At 50.0% G+C, this 14144-nt stretch overlaps 1 protein-coding gene and 1 pseudogene across 7 annotated transcripts in view; one reads left to right on the top strand and one right to left on the bottom strand.

Annotated features, from left to right (window-relative positions):
• The first annotated feature begins 214 nt into the window (after positions 1-214).
• Positions 215-333, top strand: LOC112482463 (annotated as a pseudogene).
• Positions 334-3876: 3543 nt separating this feature from the next.
• Positions 3877-14144, bottom strand: part of TMEM229B (transmembrane protein 229B) — a 33228-nt gene continuing 22960 nt past the window's right edge. For 2 of the 7 annotated variants that reach the window (XM_025049126.1, XM_025049125.1), the window contains 2 exons: positions 10719-10834; positions 3877-5957 (listed from right to left, as the gene is read on the bottom strand). In XM_025049126.1, the coding sequence (XP_024904894.1) occupies positions 5433-5957; positions 10719-10727 (534 nt within the window). In that variant the 5' untranslated portion in view covers positions 10728-10834 and the 3' untranslated portion in view covers positions 3877-5432. Of the gene's footprint in view, positions 5958-8646; positions 8730-10297; positions 10492-10718; positions 10835-14144 lie in introns of those variants that run through there. The other 5 variants (XM_025049128.1, XM_025049129.1, XM_025049127.1 and 2 more) reach the window with 5 other exon arrangements.

Here is a 14144-nt window from a genome sequence, read left to right on the forward strand (position 1 = left end):
GAGAACACACACAGTTAAGGGCCCAGGCTTAATCTCAAGAGAAGGAAATAGAATCAAAGGAAAAAGGCCCAGGGCAAAGGCAAAATGTATATGGGAGAGAGAGCTGTCAACCCTAAACGCAGGATTGCAAGAGTCCCGAATTTCACAAACCTCCCTGCGCAAGGAGGGATCCTTGCGCCAATTGTTTAAAGTCTTGTCTAAAATGGCATCCCAAGTCTACAGTCATGCCACCCTAAACAAGCTCAATCCCATCTGCTCTCGGAAGCTAAGCAGGGTTGCGCCTGGTTAGTACTTGGATGGGAGACCACCTAGGAAGACCAGGTGCTGTAGGTGTAAAAAATAAAAAATAAGGGATTGTAAGTTGACAAGGTCTTTGCAATCTGTGAGGTCAACCAAGGGTTGCCTCGCCTAAAAAATAAATAGATAGACAGACAGATAGATAGATAGATAGATAGATAGATAGACAGACAGACAGATAGATAGATAGATAGATGATAGATAGATGATAGATAGATAGATCGAATGGCATCCCAAACCTCCTTCCTCGTCACCCCATCTCACCCCCAACTGAACATTAACTTCTCTTTGTGACTAGCATGTGGATGGGCTGGACTCTTAACGACATTCGAATCTCATCAAAGTACAAGAGGGCACCTGCCTCATCACAAATCCTGCCCGAAGTGTCTTCAGCTCACACTGAAACAAAAAGAGTGATACAGTAAATCGGGGCTGCAGACTGGCTGCCACCAGATCGCTGCTGTAAAACAGGGAACGAATGATGCCCACCTCAGATGAGGGAAAATGCAGAAACGCCTGTGAGCCCCCCGTGCCGTGCCCGGCCATGGTCACAGTACTTGCAGTTGTGGTGCTAGCCATGTATGATGAGTCAGTTGCTCCCTTTTCCTGGACCTGTTTCCCTGCCCACCAAACAGTCTGGACAATACACCCTTCTGAGATAGGCACCCCCAGCAGAAGGGCAGGGTCATGGTCATTCATCCACTGTTATTAATTAAGCATTGGGCAAAGGCTGGGCAGATTTTATAAGATACAGCCAAGGTCCTTGGCCTTAACTTTCCTAGAGAATTTCTCTCGATGTAGTGTTGTCAGAAGACCCCTTTGGATTGGGTGAGGATGTGAGGAAGGAAAGTATCAAGAAAGGAAGGCACCCACTGGATCTGGCCAGTTAGGAAAGGCCTTGAGTCCACTCAGCTTTTTTTTTTCTGGGCCCCACCTCTTGCCTCTGCTCTGAAGTTCCATAGGTAGACCCTGTTTCATTATGCTCGCCTCTTTCTTCCTATAGAAACCTGCTCTAAGGAAATAGCCTTGTAAATTTGTTTATAGTAACATGTAAATGACTGTTGAGCCTTTATACTTGCTCAGTTTTATACGGGGAAAATCTTTCAGTCAAATGAATACCTTCAAGTGCGGGAGGCAGAGTGCCTTCTCAACGATTCAGAAAGCACATTGCCTCTTCCATCCACAAAACCAGTGTGTTCTACGGCCTGGTTGTGGAAGGCGGGTGTTAAGCCAAGTGGGTTTAGTTGAACTAAGCAAATTCTGCGCCTTCTCAACGATTCAGAAAGCACACTGCCTCTTCCATCCAGAAAACCAGTGTGTTCTACAGCCTGGTTGTGGAAGGCGGGTGTTAAAGCCAAGTGGGTTTAGTTGAACTAAGCAAATTCTGAACCCTCTGTCCTCTTCCTGGAAGTAGGAAAGTGGGTAGGAGAACGATGGGAGGAGGGGAGGACAAGGGACGCTAGGTAGAGCAGAAGTACACAAAGTAAGGAAGGATCACTCCCTCCAAATGCACATCTCAAGGGGCGCAGTGCTACCAGGGGACTGCAGAACTCTGTTTCTTAAAAGCGTGACTTTCAGTGTAGCGGAAAGTAAAGGGCATGGTCTTACAGCTCTTTGGGGGCACCCTCAGTCTATTCCTGGGCCCTCCTACCCCTTGAGACATCCCAGGTCATGGCTGATGTGTTCCAGAAGAGCTCATTTCAAGGCCAGCTAACCTGTAGCCAATCCGGATATTATCCAGGACTCCTCAGCTGCCTTGCAGCCTGGGAACAAGTAAGGCCTGGACCACATTATGCTGCTGATGGGGGTGGGGGGCGGGGTGGGTGGAGAATGCCGGGGACCAGAGAGGGTCAGAGTAGAGACAGTGAAAAGGACTGGCAGGAAGAACCACCTGCCCCACCCAGCAGGCCTCTGATTCAGGACAGTGTGATGCCAGAGTGTAAAGGGCCTGGCTTCCAGCAACCCCTAGGAAAGGGCTTCAAAACAGAAGAAACAGAGATGGGTCAGAGCCAGTCCTAGAACACAAACACCGGTATATTTTATGTGCATGAATGTGAAAAGAAAGAGAGACCAACAGAGACAGAGCAGGCAATGGGTGCACAAACCAGTCACGTGTCCTTCTGAAGAGCGCCGCAGTTTGGAGACAGTCCCACCTGCCTCAAACGCCCTTTTGCAGAGCTGGGGTGGGTCAAGGTGGACGGTCCTCTCCTGGCCTTAGCCATAGCTCCTCCAAGGCTGGCCTCTCTATGCATCCCTTATGATTATGTCTGCACAGCCCAGAGCTTCATAAGTACCGGTTCTCATGAACTGACCCCCTCAGTGGCTTCCTCCCCAGGAGACCCATGCAGAGGCCAAGGGACCAGGACAAAAGGGACTCATGGGCACTCCCCAGGTATTATTGCTGAGAATAAGCATAGGCCATTGTGATGCCATTATGACTCACTGGCATCAGAGGGAACAGGGCACAAAGGACAAGATACCTAGCAGACACCAGAAGCAGTTCAACCATGCAGGGCACCACGTGGTGATCTGTAACTCAGAGATGCTGCCATGTCCAGCGGCGAGAGGCCCAGGACACCAGAGGTTCATAAATAGCAAGCTGACTCTCCCCACCAGGACCTCCACTGCTTGGCAGGGCTGGGATTACTCCACATTTTGAGACCCTGGGCACTAAGGAATTGGGGCCCTGAAGATGCCCAAGAAAGAAGAGCTGAAGTCTGGGCTATCGCCAGTGAGCTCTGAGCCTGCAGATGCTGTGGTCAAGCCCTGGCTCATTGCCTCCCCTTGCTGGGGGCTCTGTGCCCTATGAGGGACAATGGGAGCTTTGGGGCACCTGAATGAAACAGAAACAAAATGTTCTGCACACTGCCAGCCAGGCAGGTTTACTTCGGGACCTCCCATACGTGGGGGTTTTTAGGGCCCAGAGAGAAGATGGTGCCAAGGAATGCCCATAGGGCAACATCTGGAGCAGTCAGACTCGGTGGGTCATTCAAGGGCTTCATTGGGCTGAGAATTTTGGAAGCCTTATGTTGGGAGACATTAACAGACTGACCTTCGGATTCTGTCGTGCTAGGGGAGAGCAAAGGCAGATAGTGTGGTCTAGGGGCCCCATGGGGGCCTGCAGGGGTGCTGGGGTCCAGGAGGCTGAGACTGCATGGTTGGGGGAGAGGACCAAGGAAACAATTACCAAGAGGACACATGGAAGCCAAACAATATTCTTCTGGAATCCTCTCCACCTGTAGATGGAAAGCAATCTACCCCCACTGGAAACATGAATCCCTGGAAGCCCCAAGCCCTGGAATTGAGGCCACAGTAAAATCAAAGGTAGGACTGGCCCCTGCAGAATGTATTTCCTGCCTGGATCTGAGGAACCTGCCCAGGACACAGAGACTGGGAAATACCCTTCCTCCTGGGCAGGGTCAACTGCAGAAAGTAATCCTGCCAAAGGCAGAGTCTCCCAGCCTTTCTCCCAGTCTGGGACACGACTTCTGCCCACACCCAGCCCACCTGTCCTGGCCCGGTGCTGTCTGCACGATCTAGGTGGAGAAACACAGCAAGAAGGAGGAGATTCTCTCCACGGGTGGTATTATCACTTTTTAATGTTCTATAAAAAGGGAAAGGCTAATTTCTACCTAAGAGGCCTAATGTGGTCAAGAAGAGACCATGTACCATGGGATAGGCTGCATTCTGATGGACCCCTCCCCTTGGAGAGTAGGGGCAGAGCTGGAAGTGGGCTGAAGTGAAGCTTTCACCTGTCCGCTGCCAGCAATGTACCTGTCACAGGAAAGCAGGGCCACCAAGATGACAATGCCTGTGAGCGTGGCAGGGTCAATACTGTTTAAGGAGCAAGCTCAAAGTGTCAGCATTGCCGGGAGGGGTGGGGAGGAGGTAGCCCTGAGGAGGTTTTGCTGCAGGGCTGGGGCTATGGCAGAACCAGAACTGATGCCTTCCCCACAAGGATGCTCCAAAGTCCCTCCCAAAGCTGAGAGGCCTTCATCTTTTTCCCCCTCGCACATCCTCCATGGGTCTCCAACAACAGATATTGCTCTTCCATCCCCTAGAATGCTAGGTTGCCCCCGACTGGCTTAAAAATAAACCAGTCAGGTGTGCCTATACCTCCCCACCACCACAAACACACACATCGATTTGTCTCTAGGTCCCCACTGGGGATCTGTGGGGCCCATCTCGGCCTGACTGTGTGTTGTGCGTATCATTCGTTTTTAGCTGGGCCACTGTGGGGAGTGGGCACGGGCGGAGGAGAGCACCAGGGCACTGCCGCAGCCCACCAGACGGGGGCGATAGTGGAGGAACGGCTGCAGAGGGCGGGCGGGGTCTGTCCCAGGGTTCTAGCTCTGGCAGCTGCTGTGTTGGCTAGGGCATTGGGGTTGGCAACTGGTGGGGTGATTGACATGGATAAAGGGCTGCTAGTGGTAAAAGCCTTGAAAATAAGAGAAAAGGGGGAAACGCCACCGAACACACAGGGATTGAAACCTCCAAAAGCCCAAGGTTGGTGGGAATCCAGCACCAGGGGGACCCCAGAAGGCCAAGAAAGCAGCATGGGGCCCTGGGGGAGGGGAGGGGAGCCAAGGGAAGGCCTTCCAGCCCTCGCAGACAGCTGCCAAGCAGCCTCCTGGCTGCCCAGTCTCTTCTTGGGCTGCAGCTCAGCAGGCTCCCGGGGAGGTATTGGTTGCAAGCAAGCACCTGAATATTGCCTAATGGAACCAGCCAGAGCCTAACTAAACCAGGTGACAGGGCACCAAGTGGCCAAGGCAGTACCCCAAAGCCTCCTCAGACCTTGCCTCCCACCGTTTGCCCACTTCTCAGAGCCTCTTAGCCAGGACAGGGCCTTCTGCTTCCAAAGTCACCCAGGTAGCCTAGTCGCTGCTAAGACAGAGGTCTCCTGCTACCAGCCTCTGAGCTGAGCAGAGACCCACGGACCGTTCTCAAAGTCCTGCCTCGACACCCCACCCCCATCACCGGCCCAGGCCCCCAACGCCTGTGCACAGCGGAAGGAATGGGGACTGTACGAGCCCTACAGGGCTGAGGCCGGGATGGGGCAGGGAGCAGTTCCACTGGCTTGGTACCTTTCCCCACAGGGCCCAGGTGAGATCTGCCCACCCCCACCAGCCCCCAACTCAGTCAGTCTTGACGTGGCCGTTGGCCAGGGCCAGGGGGTCCCCGGGCAGCCCAGGCTCAGCGTCCTTGTCAAAGCGGAGGCGGAGGGTGTTGCGGATGATGAACTGCTCCATGATGAGGGAGCCGCAGAACCAGGGCACTGCGTACTCCAGGGTGATGAGGCCCATGAAGTCAAAGTCGAACTGGGAGTAGTCCCAGGGGCAGGCGTTGAACTGGCGCAGGATGAAGCCAGTGGTGAACTCCCACAGGTAGGTCCAGAGCGTGTAGATGAGGCAGCGCACCAACAGCGGGCAGCGGCCCCGCAGGCGCAGGTACATGCGCTCCACGATCAGGATGGAGGTGCCGTAGATGAAGAGCGCCCACACGCTCGTGACCCCCGGGAACTTCCAATTAAAGTTCACCACAAACTCCCATGCCGCGGTGAACATCACCTCGCAGAAGTAGCCATGGATGGCATACAGGTACCAGCGGGACAGCGCTGTCAGGGGCTCCGCGGAAGCCATGGCGCAGACTGGGGCCAGCTGCTGGGGACACAAAAGAGACAGGTGAGGGAAGGAGGAATGTAGGGAGGGGGAGAGCCTCTCCTTTCCTTCCCACCAACCAGACCAAATCTCTGATGTAACCTGGGCAGAGTGGATTCCAAAGCTGCCTCTACCGTTCCCTTTGGTTACCAACCATAACCTTGACTTCATTCCAGGTTCATTACTTTATTCCATATTCCTTACCTTAGCCAGGTGGGCATGAGAAGTGAAAGGAAGAAGTCAAACAATCCCCCTGGCTTCCTCAGAGTAACTCTACTCACACGCTGCTTGGAAGGAGGTGTTTACTGCTCTCCCTACAATAACTTTTTGGGATTATCTGTGGTCAGTTAAAGAGTCAGCTGTCCTGGCTCACTAATCGCCCCCATTTCTAGGCTCCTAGCTGATTTCTCACCAGGCCCATCCACCAGGGACCCCGTCACTTCCCCGACTTCTTCTTAAGCAGTTCCACATTATTCACATTTCTGAGATCTTTCTAAGCATGCTATCACATTCGCCTTTAATGTGTGTGTATTCACATATGTACAACATAATATTTACCATTTTAACCATTTTTAAGTGTACAATTAAGTGGTATTAAATGCACTTACATTGTTGTGCAACCAACCACCACCACCATCCATCTCCAGACCTTTTCCAGCTGAAAGTCCATATTCATTAAACACTAACTCACATCCCCTCCCCAGACCCCAGCAACCACCAGTCTATTTTGTGTCTGTAAGTTGGACTACTCCAGGTATCTCATTTAAGTGGACTCATACAATAACCATCCTTTCGTGGCTGGCTTATTTCACATAGCATAATGTCTTCAAGGTTCATCAATACTGAGGCATGTGTCAGAATTTCTTTCACTTTATAAGGCTGAATAATATCCCATTGTGATCTATATATCTAAATACATCACATTTTGTTTATTCATCCATTAAGGGGTTGCTCCCACCTTTTGGCTATTGTGAATAATGCCATTTTACCATGCTGCTGTGAACACGGGCATAAATATCTTGTGTCCCTGCTTCTAACCTTTTGGGTATATACTCAGAAGTGGAATTGGTGGGACATATGGCCATCCTGCTTTTATTTTTTGAGGCATGGCCTTGCTGTTTCCCATAGCGCCTGTACCATTTTACATTCCCACCAGCAACACACAAGGGTTCCAATTTCTCCACATCCTTGCCAGCACTTGTTATTTTCTGGTTTTCTGATGATGGCCATCCCAATGAGTGTGAAGTGGTAGCTTGTGGTCACATTTGTCTTTAACTGCTCCATTAAGTGGGGTCTTGGTGTTTAGTTTCGATGTTGAGAGGAAACCAGCGGCTAACATAGGAGAGAGTCCTCCCCTCCCTTTCTTATTCCCCTTTCCGTCCTCTCTTGGAACCCTGGCCAGTCTTTAAGGCCCTGTCCTGCTTCCCCAAAGACTGGCCCAGCCCACAGGCCTCTCTGCTTTCTCCTCATCCTTCACCAGCAACTGTCTGAATCACTCATTTGGCCCTTTATCAAATGCCACCCTATTTACTATTTTGAGGCACATGCCCTTTTGATCCAACTAGCCTGTGTACTCCTTGAGGGCGGCAACTGTTTCCAGTCTTCTGCTCTGCAGCCGTGGCACAGGCCTCTCCTGAGCAGGCATTCTCTAAATGACACATATTATTTACACAGAGGGTGGGGAGAGGAGTTCAGAACTGCATCAAGAATAGGAAGGCAGAGCAGGAGAACATGAATCCCAGCTCTACCAGCTGCCAATGGACACCAGGCTTGACATTGCCGTCAATACCCTCTCCAAGGTGGGAGCAGGGTCAGAGGTTAACGAGATGACATCTACAGTCTGCTTGCCTGTCTGGGAAACCCAGTCTCATCTTTCAGCTCCGGTTGGCCTGCTCACAATAATACCCACCCTTGTGCATTGCTTCGTGATCTTTCAAATACTCTCGTTCACATTTCGTCATCGGTTCTTACACAGTTAAGATTCATGTGAAGGGCTGATAGCTTTACTCCCATTTTTTAAAAGAGACAGTCGAGGCTCAGAGGGAAGTCATTTGTCCCATATTCCAGCACCAGTAAATGGAAGAGCTGAGACTAGAATCCATAGCTCTTGATTTCTACTTCAAAATTCATCCCACTGCATACTACTGTCCATCTCCTAGACATGAGTGTCTAATGTTACTCCCCTGCTCAAAAACATTCAATGGCTCCCCATTTCCTAATGAAACCCTATAGCATCTTTGGCCTGGCATTCAAGACTTTCCATAATCTCACTTCAATCTTTCATTTATTATTACAGCTTACGTGTCTATAGCTTGGCAGATCACGGGACTCAAGAATTCCGCTATGAGACTATGAGTCCTCTGGGAGCTCTGTCCTACTCTTGACTGCGGTGGCTCTGCTCCACTTGTCTCTCATCTCCTTTCTGGGCCCAGGGGACAAACCCCAGCACATTCTTCTCATGGCAATGGCAGAGGCACAGAGCAAGTAAGCCTGGCTGCTCCAGTGCTTTTCAAGACTCTGGTTAATCATGCCCATTAGCATCTTATTGGCTGAAGCAAGTCACATGGCAAAACACCAGGTCAGCCATTAACTCCTGTCCTTTCTACTTCTTAAATATCTTTGAAATTCATCTCCTTCTCTTCATTCCTTTCTTATTGCTGCAGCTCTGGTTCAAGCCCTTGTCATCTCTCACCTGGATGACTCCAAACAGTCTCCCAGCTTGTCTTCTTCCTTGCCTGGCTCCTTTCCAATTCACTCATCTCACTAGGAAAGAGCCTGTAGAAACAGTAATCTTTCTAAAATGCAAATCTGATGTTTCTCCCCACTTAAAGCCCATTAGTGGATCTTTAACATGTACATCGTAAGGCTCAACCCCCTAGGGATGGCTGGCAAAGCCCGTTTGTGACCCACCTCTGCTTCAAATCCTGTCCTCCAAACCTTTACATTGCTGTTTTTGCTACCTGGGCTGTCCTTCTCAACTGCTACCACCGCCATCACCATCCCCACCCATGGCCCATGAACTCATAATCCCTCAAGAGTCAGCTCCTCTTCCGTGAAGATTGTCCTAAGCAGCTCCAACTCCAGCTCTATCCACTGCCCTGTCTGTCCACCTTTGCACCCAGCTCATTTCTGTGACACAGTCACCACTCAGCTTTGCCATGATTCATCTGAAGGCCAGCTCTAGGAGCCACTTGAATGTTTGCTTAATACAATGTTAAGAGAAAGAAAGCAGTACTTTAACCTGAATATTTAATATGATTTTGATTTTGCAAAGGCATACATACATGTAAATATACCAAAATTTTAGCCACAATCATCTCTGGAGGGTGACATCATAAGTGACTTTTATTCCCTTCTTTGTACTTTTCTGTACAGTCTACCATTTTTTTAAATAAGTACATATAACTTTTATAAAAATAAATTTTATCTAAAAAAATTTGTTGAATGAATATTACTCATCTTTGTGCCTTGTACATATGAGATGCTCAATAGATTTACCAGACAAATGAATCTAAGCCCTAAGAAAACAGCTTCTTGACCCCTGAGCCACCCCCAGCAAACAAACCATGGAAACAGCTTCTTGACCCCTGAGCCACCCCCAGCAACAAACCATGACATTCAGGTTTGAATAGAACGTACTGGTTAAGCACAGGGACTCTAGATCCTAACTGCCTGGTTTTGCATCCTGGCTGATACCTCCCAACTGTGGGGTCTAGGGCATCTTACCCGACCTCTCTATGCCTCAGAGCCTTGTAAGTAGAGTGAGGATAATAAGAGTAACTACCTCTGAGGGTTATTGTGAGGATGAATGAGTTAATAGATATACACTACTGAGAATACAGCCAAAGCTTAAGATAAGGTGGCTGTCATTCTGGCACCGAGCCAGGCTTCGTGGTTGGCTCCCGTCGCTCAGAGTGCCCTTTCCTACCTTACCCCTCACTAGCAGTCACACAGTCTTCCTTGCCAAGCAAGACAGGTCTTCCCCTCCACCCAGAGCACCAACCTGGCAGCCAAATAACTTGTAAGAACAATAATGGTACATACAGCCTGAGGGAGAAGGAAGACTCAGCTGAGGAGAGTCAACGTGAGCTTCCAGCTTCCACGAGGCTGAGAGGGGAAGGGTTTCAGAAGTAGCCCTCTGGAGGCCAGCCTCGAAAAGAAGGGTGGAATGAAAGGGCTAGTGTTCCTGGTACGGCTTCTCACACCCTCATGTCATCCTGAACCCCCGACAGACCACTCCGCCTCCCGCCCCACTCAGGCCCCTCCGAACTTGGGTCTGTCTACCTGACCTGCACTCGCACCCCTGGCTCCTCCTTCCCACAGGATCTGAGGAGAGGGCTTACCATTTAGCTGTGCAGCGGCCTGTCATAACAAGTGGGTTCGTCACTCAGGTAAGCTCCCGACCTTGATGCCGATTTTATAACCCTGCTCTCCTTGCCCTTTGGTCTCATCATTTGGGGCCACAAAGAATGGTTTCCCAATCAGTAACAAATCAGAGGCTCCAGCCACCCCTGGAGCAGGTGACGTGGAAGAGCTGGATTCCCAAACCCTATGAGCAGAAGCAAGATTAAAGAAGGAGCTGTTAAAGGGAGACAGAGGGCAAACTGCTGAACAGAAGAGCAGATGGGGGAGAAACAGGGTCAGCCAGAGGCCTGGATTCTATTTCTGGAATCTTCTATACCTGGAAGAACAAAGGGAGGTAGAGAAGAAGCAAACCTAGGCAAGGTCAGACCACGTCCAAGGGGTCACTCAAGGAGAACACACCTGGTCCATTCAAGTCAAACGGAGGAGACTAGAAGTCCAGCTGGGGCCAGGAGATAGGGGTGAAGACAGGGACCAGGGATATGAGGAAGTGTAGTCAGCTGGAATGGCGGCTCACGCTGTGGTGGGACAGACGCTGAGATGAGAGGCAGGCATGGCTTGGGTGCATTTTCAGAACTCCATTCCCCAAACCCATGTCTAATAACCGCAGGAGCTGTGCTTATACTCTGAGCTAGGACAGGCTCATGCACCCTCTGCTGAGCCCAACGGACACCTATCCCTGCCCGGAGTCCCCCTCCTGAGCCCTTAGCCCCAGACCCTGTGGTACCTCCTTGTTCAGCCTGGGATCAGAGCCCTGGGAGAGCCGCCATCAGGAAGTGGCAGCAGCACGCTGGACGTTGCCTCTTTCTCCCAGTCACAAACACACCATCCTGAGGACCATGACACAAAAATGGGACAGCCCAAGAAAGAAAACACGGGGTGGAGTGAAGAGAAGGAGAGCATAAGACTGAAGCAGGAGAAAAAAGTCTGGAGAGCAGTGGACAATTTCACAAGAGAGATTTTATGGAGCAACACTCAAGTATAAGTGTTGATGAAATTCCTCATCCTTGTTGATGAAAGAGCCTAGGAACAGAGAGTTCCAGCGAAGGACCAAAACTCAAAGAGACTTGTCAGGGCAGGGCACTGCCTCTCCAAGGGGACAGGTGATTGGAAGGGAGGGGGCTGGCCTTCAGAGCCCTGCTCCCTAGGAGTACCTCACCTTCCGAGAGCAGTGAGCAGAGAGAGCAGTTGAGAGGGGCAAATAGAATGCCATAAGAGTCCAAGGCAGGCTGAAGGCAAAACCAGAAGACATGATTGTCCTCTGGTTTTGCCAAAAACTCCCATCACGTTCCAGGAAGCTGAGGTGCCACAACACAACGACACTGGGAATTTTTGTCCAAAGGACCATCTTGCTAGAAAATCCAGCTTCCCTTTCCATGGAGCCGAGTGAGGCAGGCCTTCCTCTTTCACCCATTTACTTCCCAAATTTTACTCCCCATCCTCAGGCACCAAAATCACTCTAGTCCGACACTTTGGGGAGATGCACAGCCCTTCTGGGGCGGGGGGTGGGAGTGGGGGTGGAGGGCTGAGAGCAAGGCAGTCGGGGACAGCGTGAATAACCTGAGTCCCCCTGAAGGCCAGTGGAATCAGTGAGGGGTGGGCAGCTGCTCTTGCATCTGGGTGCAAGACGTGAGGTCTGAAACTATCCTGAGCTTGCCCTGTGGTTATCAAGTTGGGGTGGTGGGGATGAAAACATGGGCTTACTTCAGGGCCAAAGGGAAGCAGGTGAGGGAAAATACCTGTGGTCACTGGCTGGCCCAGATGCCAGGGTTCCACCCTCTCGTGTTGTGGGCATCCCCCAGGAAAGGCCCCTGGGACGGTTCTCCTTCCATCTCCCAAGTCACAATAATAATAATAATCAGGCACGCTTCTCAGCGCTTTTCATGTATATATTAACTCAGATACTCTTCGAGCCCATTTGACAGATGGGGTGATGAAGGCAGAGAAAGGCTAAATAATTAGCCTAAGTTCTTACAACTATAAAAGGCAGAGATACAAAAAAGGAAAAAAGAAGGAAAAAAAAAAAAAAAAAGGCAGAGCTAGAATTCAAACCTAGCTCCAGAGCCTTCACTCCCAACCAGCACACTGCACTGCTTGAAGCTGGCTACAGGCTCTTCTGAGAGTACTAACATTTTCTGAGCTTCTGCTTCTGGAAGGCTGGGATAGTGTATGAAGAGACAACAGGATGCAAGAAGGACGTGAAAGTCTAGGTAGATCATCAGTGAAGCTCAGAACTGGGTGTCGGAGCCTTTGAGGCTATTCTGAGACCAAGTTCTGTTTTGAGGCCCAATTCTGGCAGAATCCACAAGAAGGTCCTCCAGGATCACAAGCTGACCCCTCAGGACCATGACAACAGCCACCTCTCAGAGCCTCAAGGCAGGTGACATTCAAAGACCCCTCTCCAGGCCACACATTACCCAGAGCCTCTCTGGCTGCCAGCCCATCCCAATGCTACCGGGAATCTCAGATGGCCCAGACCTGCCAGCCAAGAGCAGTGGCCAGCATGCAGGCTGCCCAGAGAAGCCCTGTGCCTGGAACAGCAGCAGAGAGCCAGAAGCAACCACCTCACACAGGGCGGCAGGCGGGGAAGGATTTTAGAGGGCCTCAGATGATAAGCAAATCCCAGTTGGCAGGTGCAGGGCGGGGCCAGCGGGCTTGGGGAATGGAGGCAGCCTTGGCACAGAGGGTCCCCAGGGCTCAAGCAGCAAAGGGCACTCTATGGATGGGCCCTATAGGCTGGGCATCCTGTGAGTTGCCAGCGAGGCTCTTCCTAGACCTCATGTGCCTGCATCCTCATTGTCATTCAGGTCTCAACTCAACTGTCACCCCTTAGAGACCTCTGATCTCCAATCCAAAATAGCCTCCCCATCACTCACATCATCCCATTTTAGTTTCTTCACAGCACTTTCACTTTCTGATATTTCGCTACTTGTTCATTGTCTATCTCCTCCAACTAGAATGAAAGCCCCATGAGGGCAGGGGCTCTCTTTTTTCGCTGCTGGGTAACCAGTGCCTAGAATGGTGCCTGGCAATAAGACCTACTAATACCTTTGGAATGCATGAATGAATGAATGAGTCCAAACTGGCCCAGACCCTTGAACACGAATGAGGGTAGGTACCAACAGCTAGCCAGCTCAGCCTTCCTCTTCTCTTTCTTGGGAAATATGGCCTTTAAAAAATTTTTAATTCTAGCATTTTAAAATATCTTTGTTATTTTTTCTGATTATAAAAGTAACATGTGCTCGCAGCTGAAATTTAAACATGATGGAAAGGAATGACTTAGAAAGCAAAGTCTTCCATCATCCAACATCTTAGAGAAAGTCACTGTTAATGATGTATGGTGTATTCATCCAGATTAAAATTAGTTTAAAAAAAGCAAATCCATGTGTCATAGAAAGAAAAAGCATTCGTAATTCCACCAAACAAGCAGCCATTATCTTTTCCCCTTTGCAATTTTTTCTCACGTTTATTTTACAAGTTACCATAATGTATTTATTCTGTAACCAGATATTTTCACTTATATCATAATTGTTTTTCCAAGTCGTGATATTGCCTATGTTCTCATTATTATAATGGCCGCGTAATATTCCACCAAGCAGAAAACTACAATTTACTTAACATAGATGTTCAACGAAAGGGAGAACAACTGTTTCCCATTTCTACCGTTGCGGTGACACCACTGGAAACATCCTTTTTATGCCCGTAACAAAAGAATTCAGCCCTTTTCTTCTCTGGGACTATTTTCTAATGAAAGATTTCTTATTGACATCTTCCAGAAGTGGGATCACTGGACAGAAGGTTACACTAGTTTAAAGGCTGAGGACGTAG

This window comes from Pteropus alecto, unplaced genomic scaffold (genome assembly GCF_000325575.1).
Source record: "Pteropus alecto unplaced genomic scaffold, ASM32557v1 scaffold276, whole genome shotgun sequence".
In the NCBI taxonomy this organism is placed as follows: domain Eukaryota; kingdom Metazoa; phylum Chordata; class Mammalia; order Chiroptera; family Pteropodidae; genus Pteropus; species Pteropus alecto.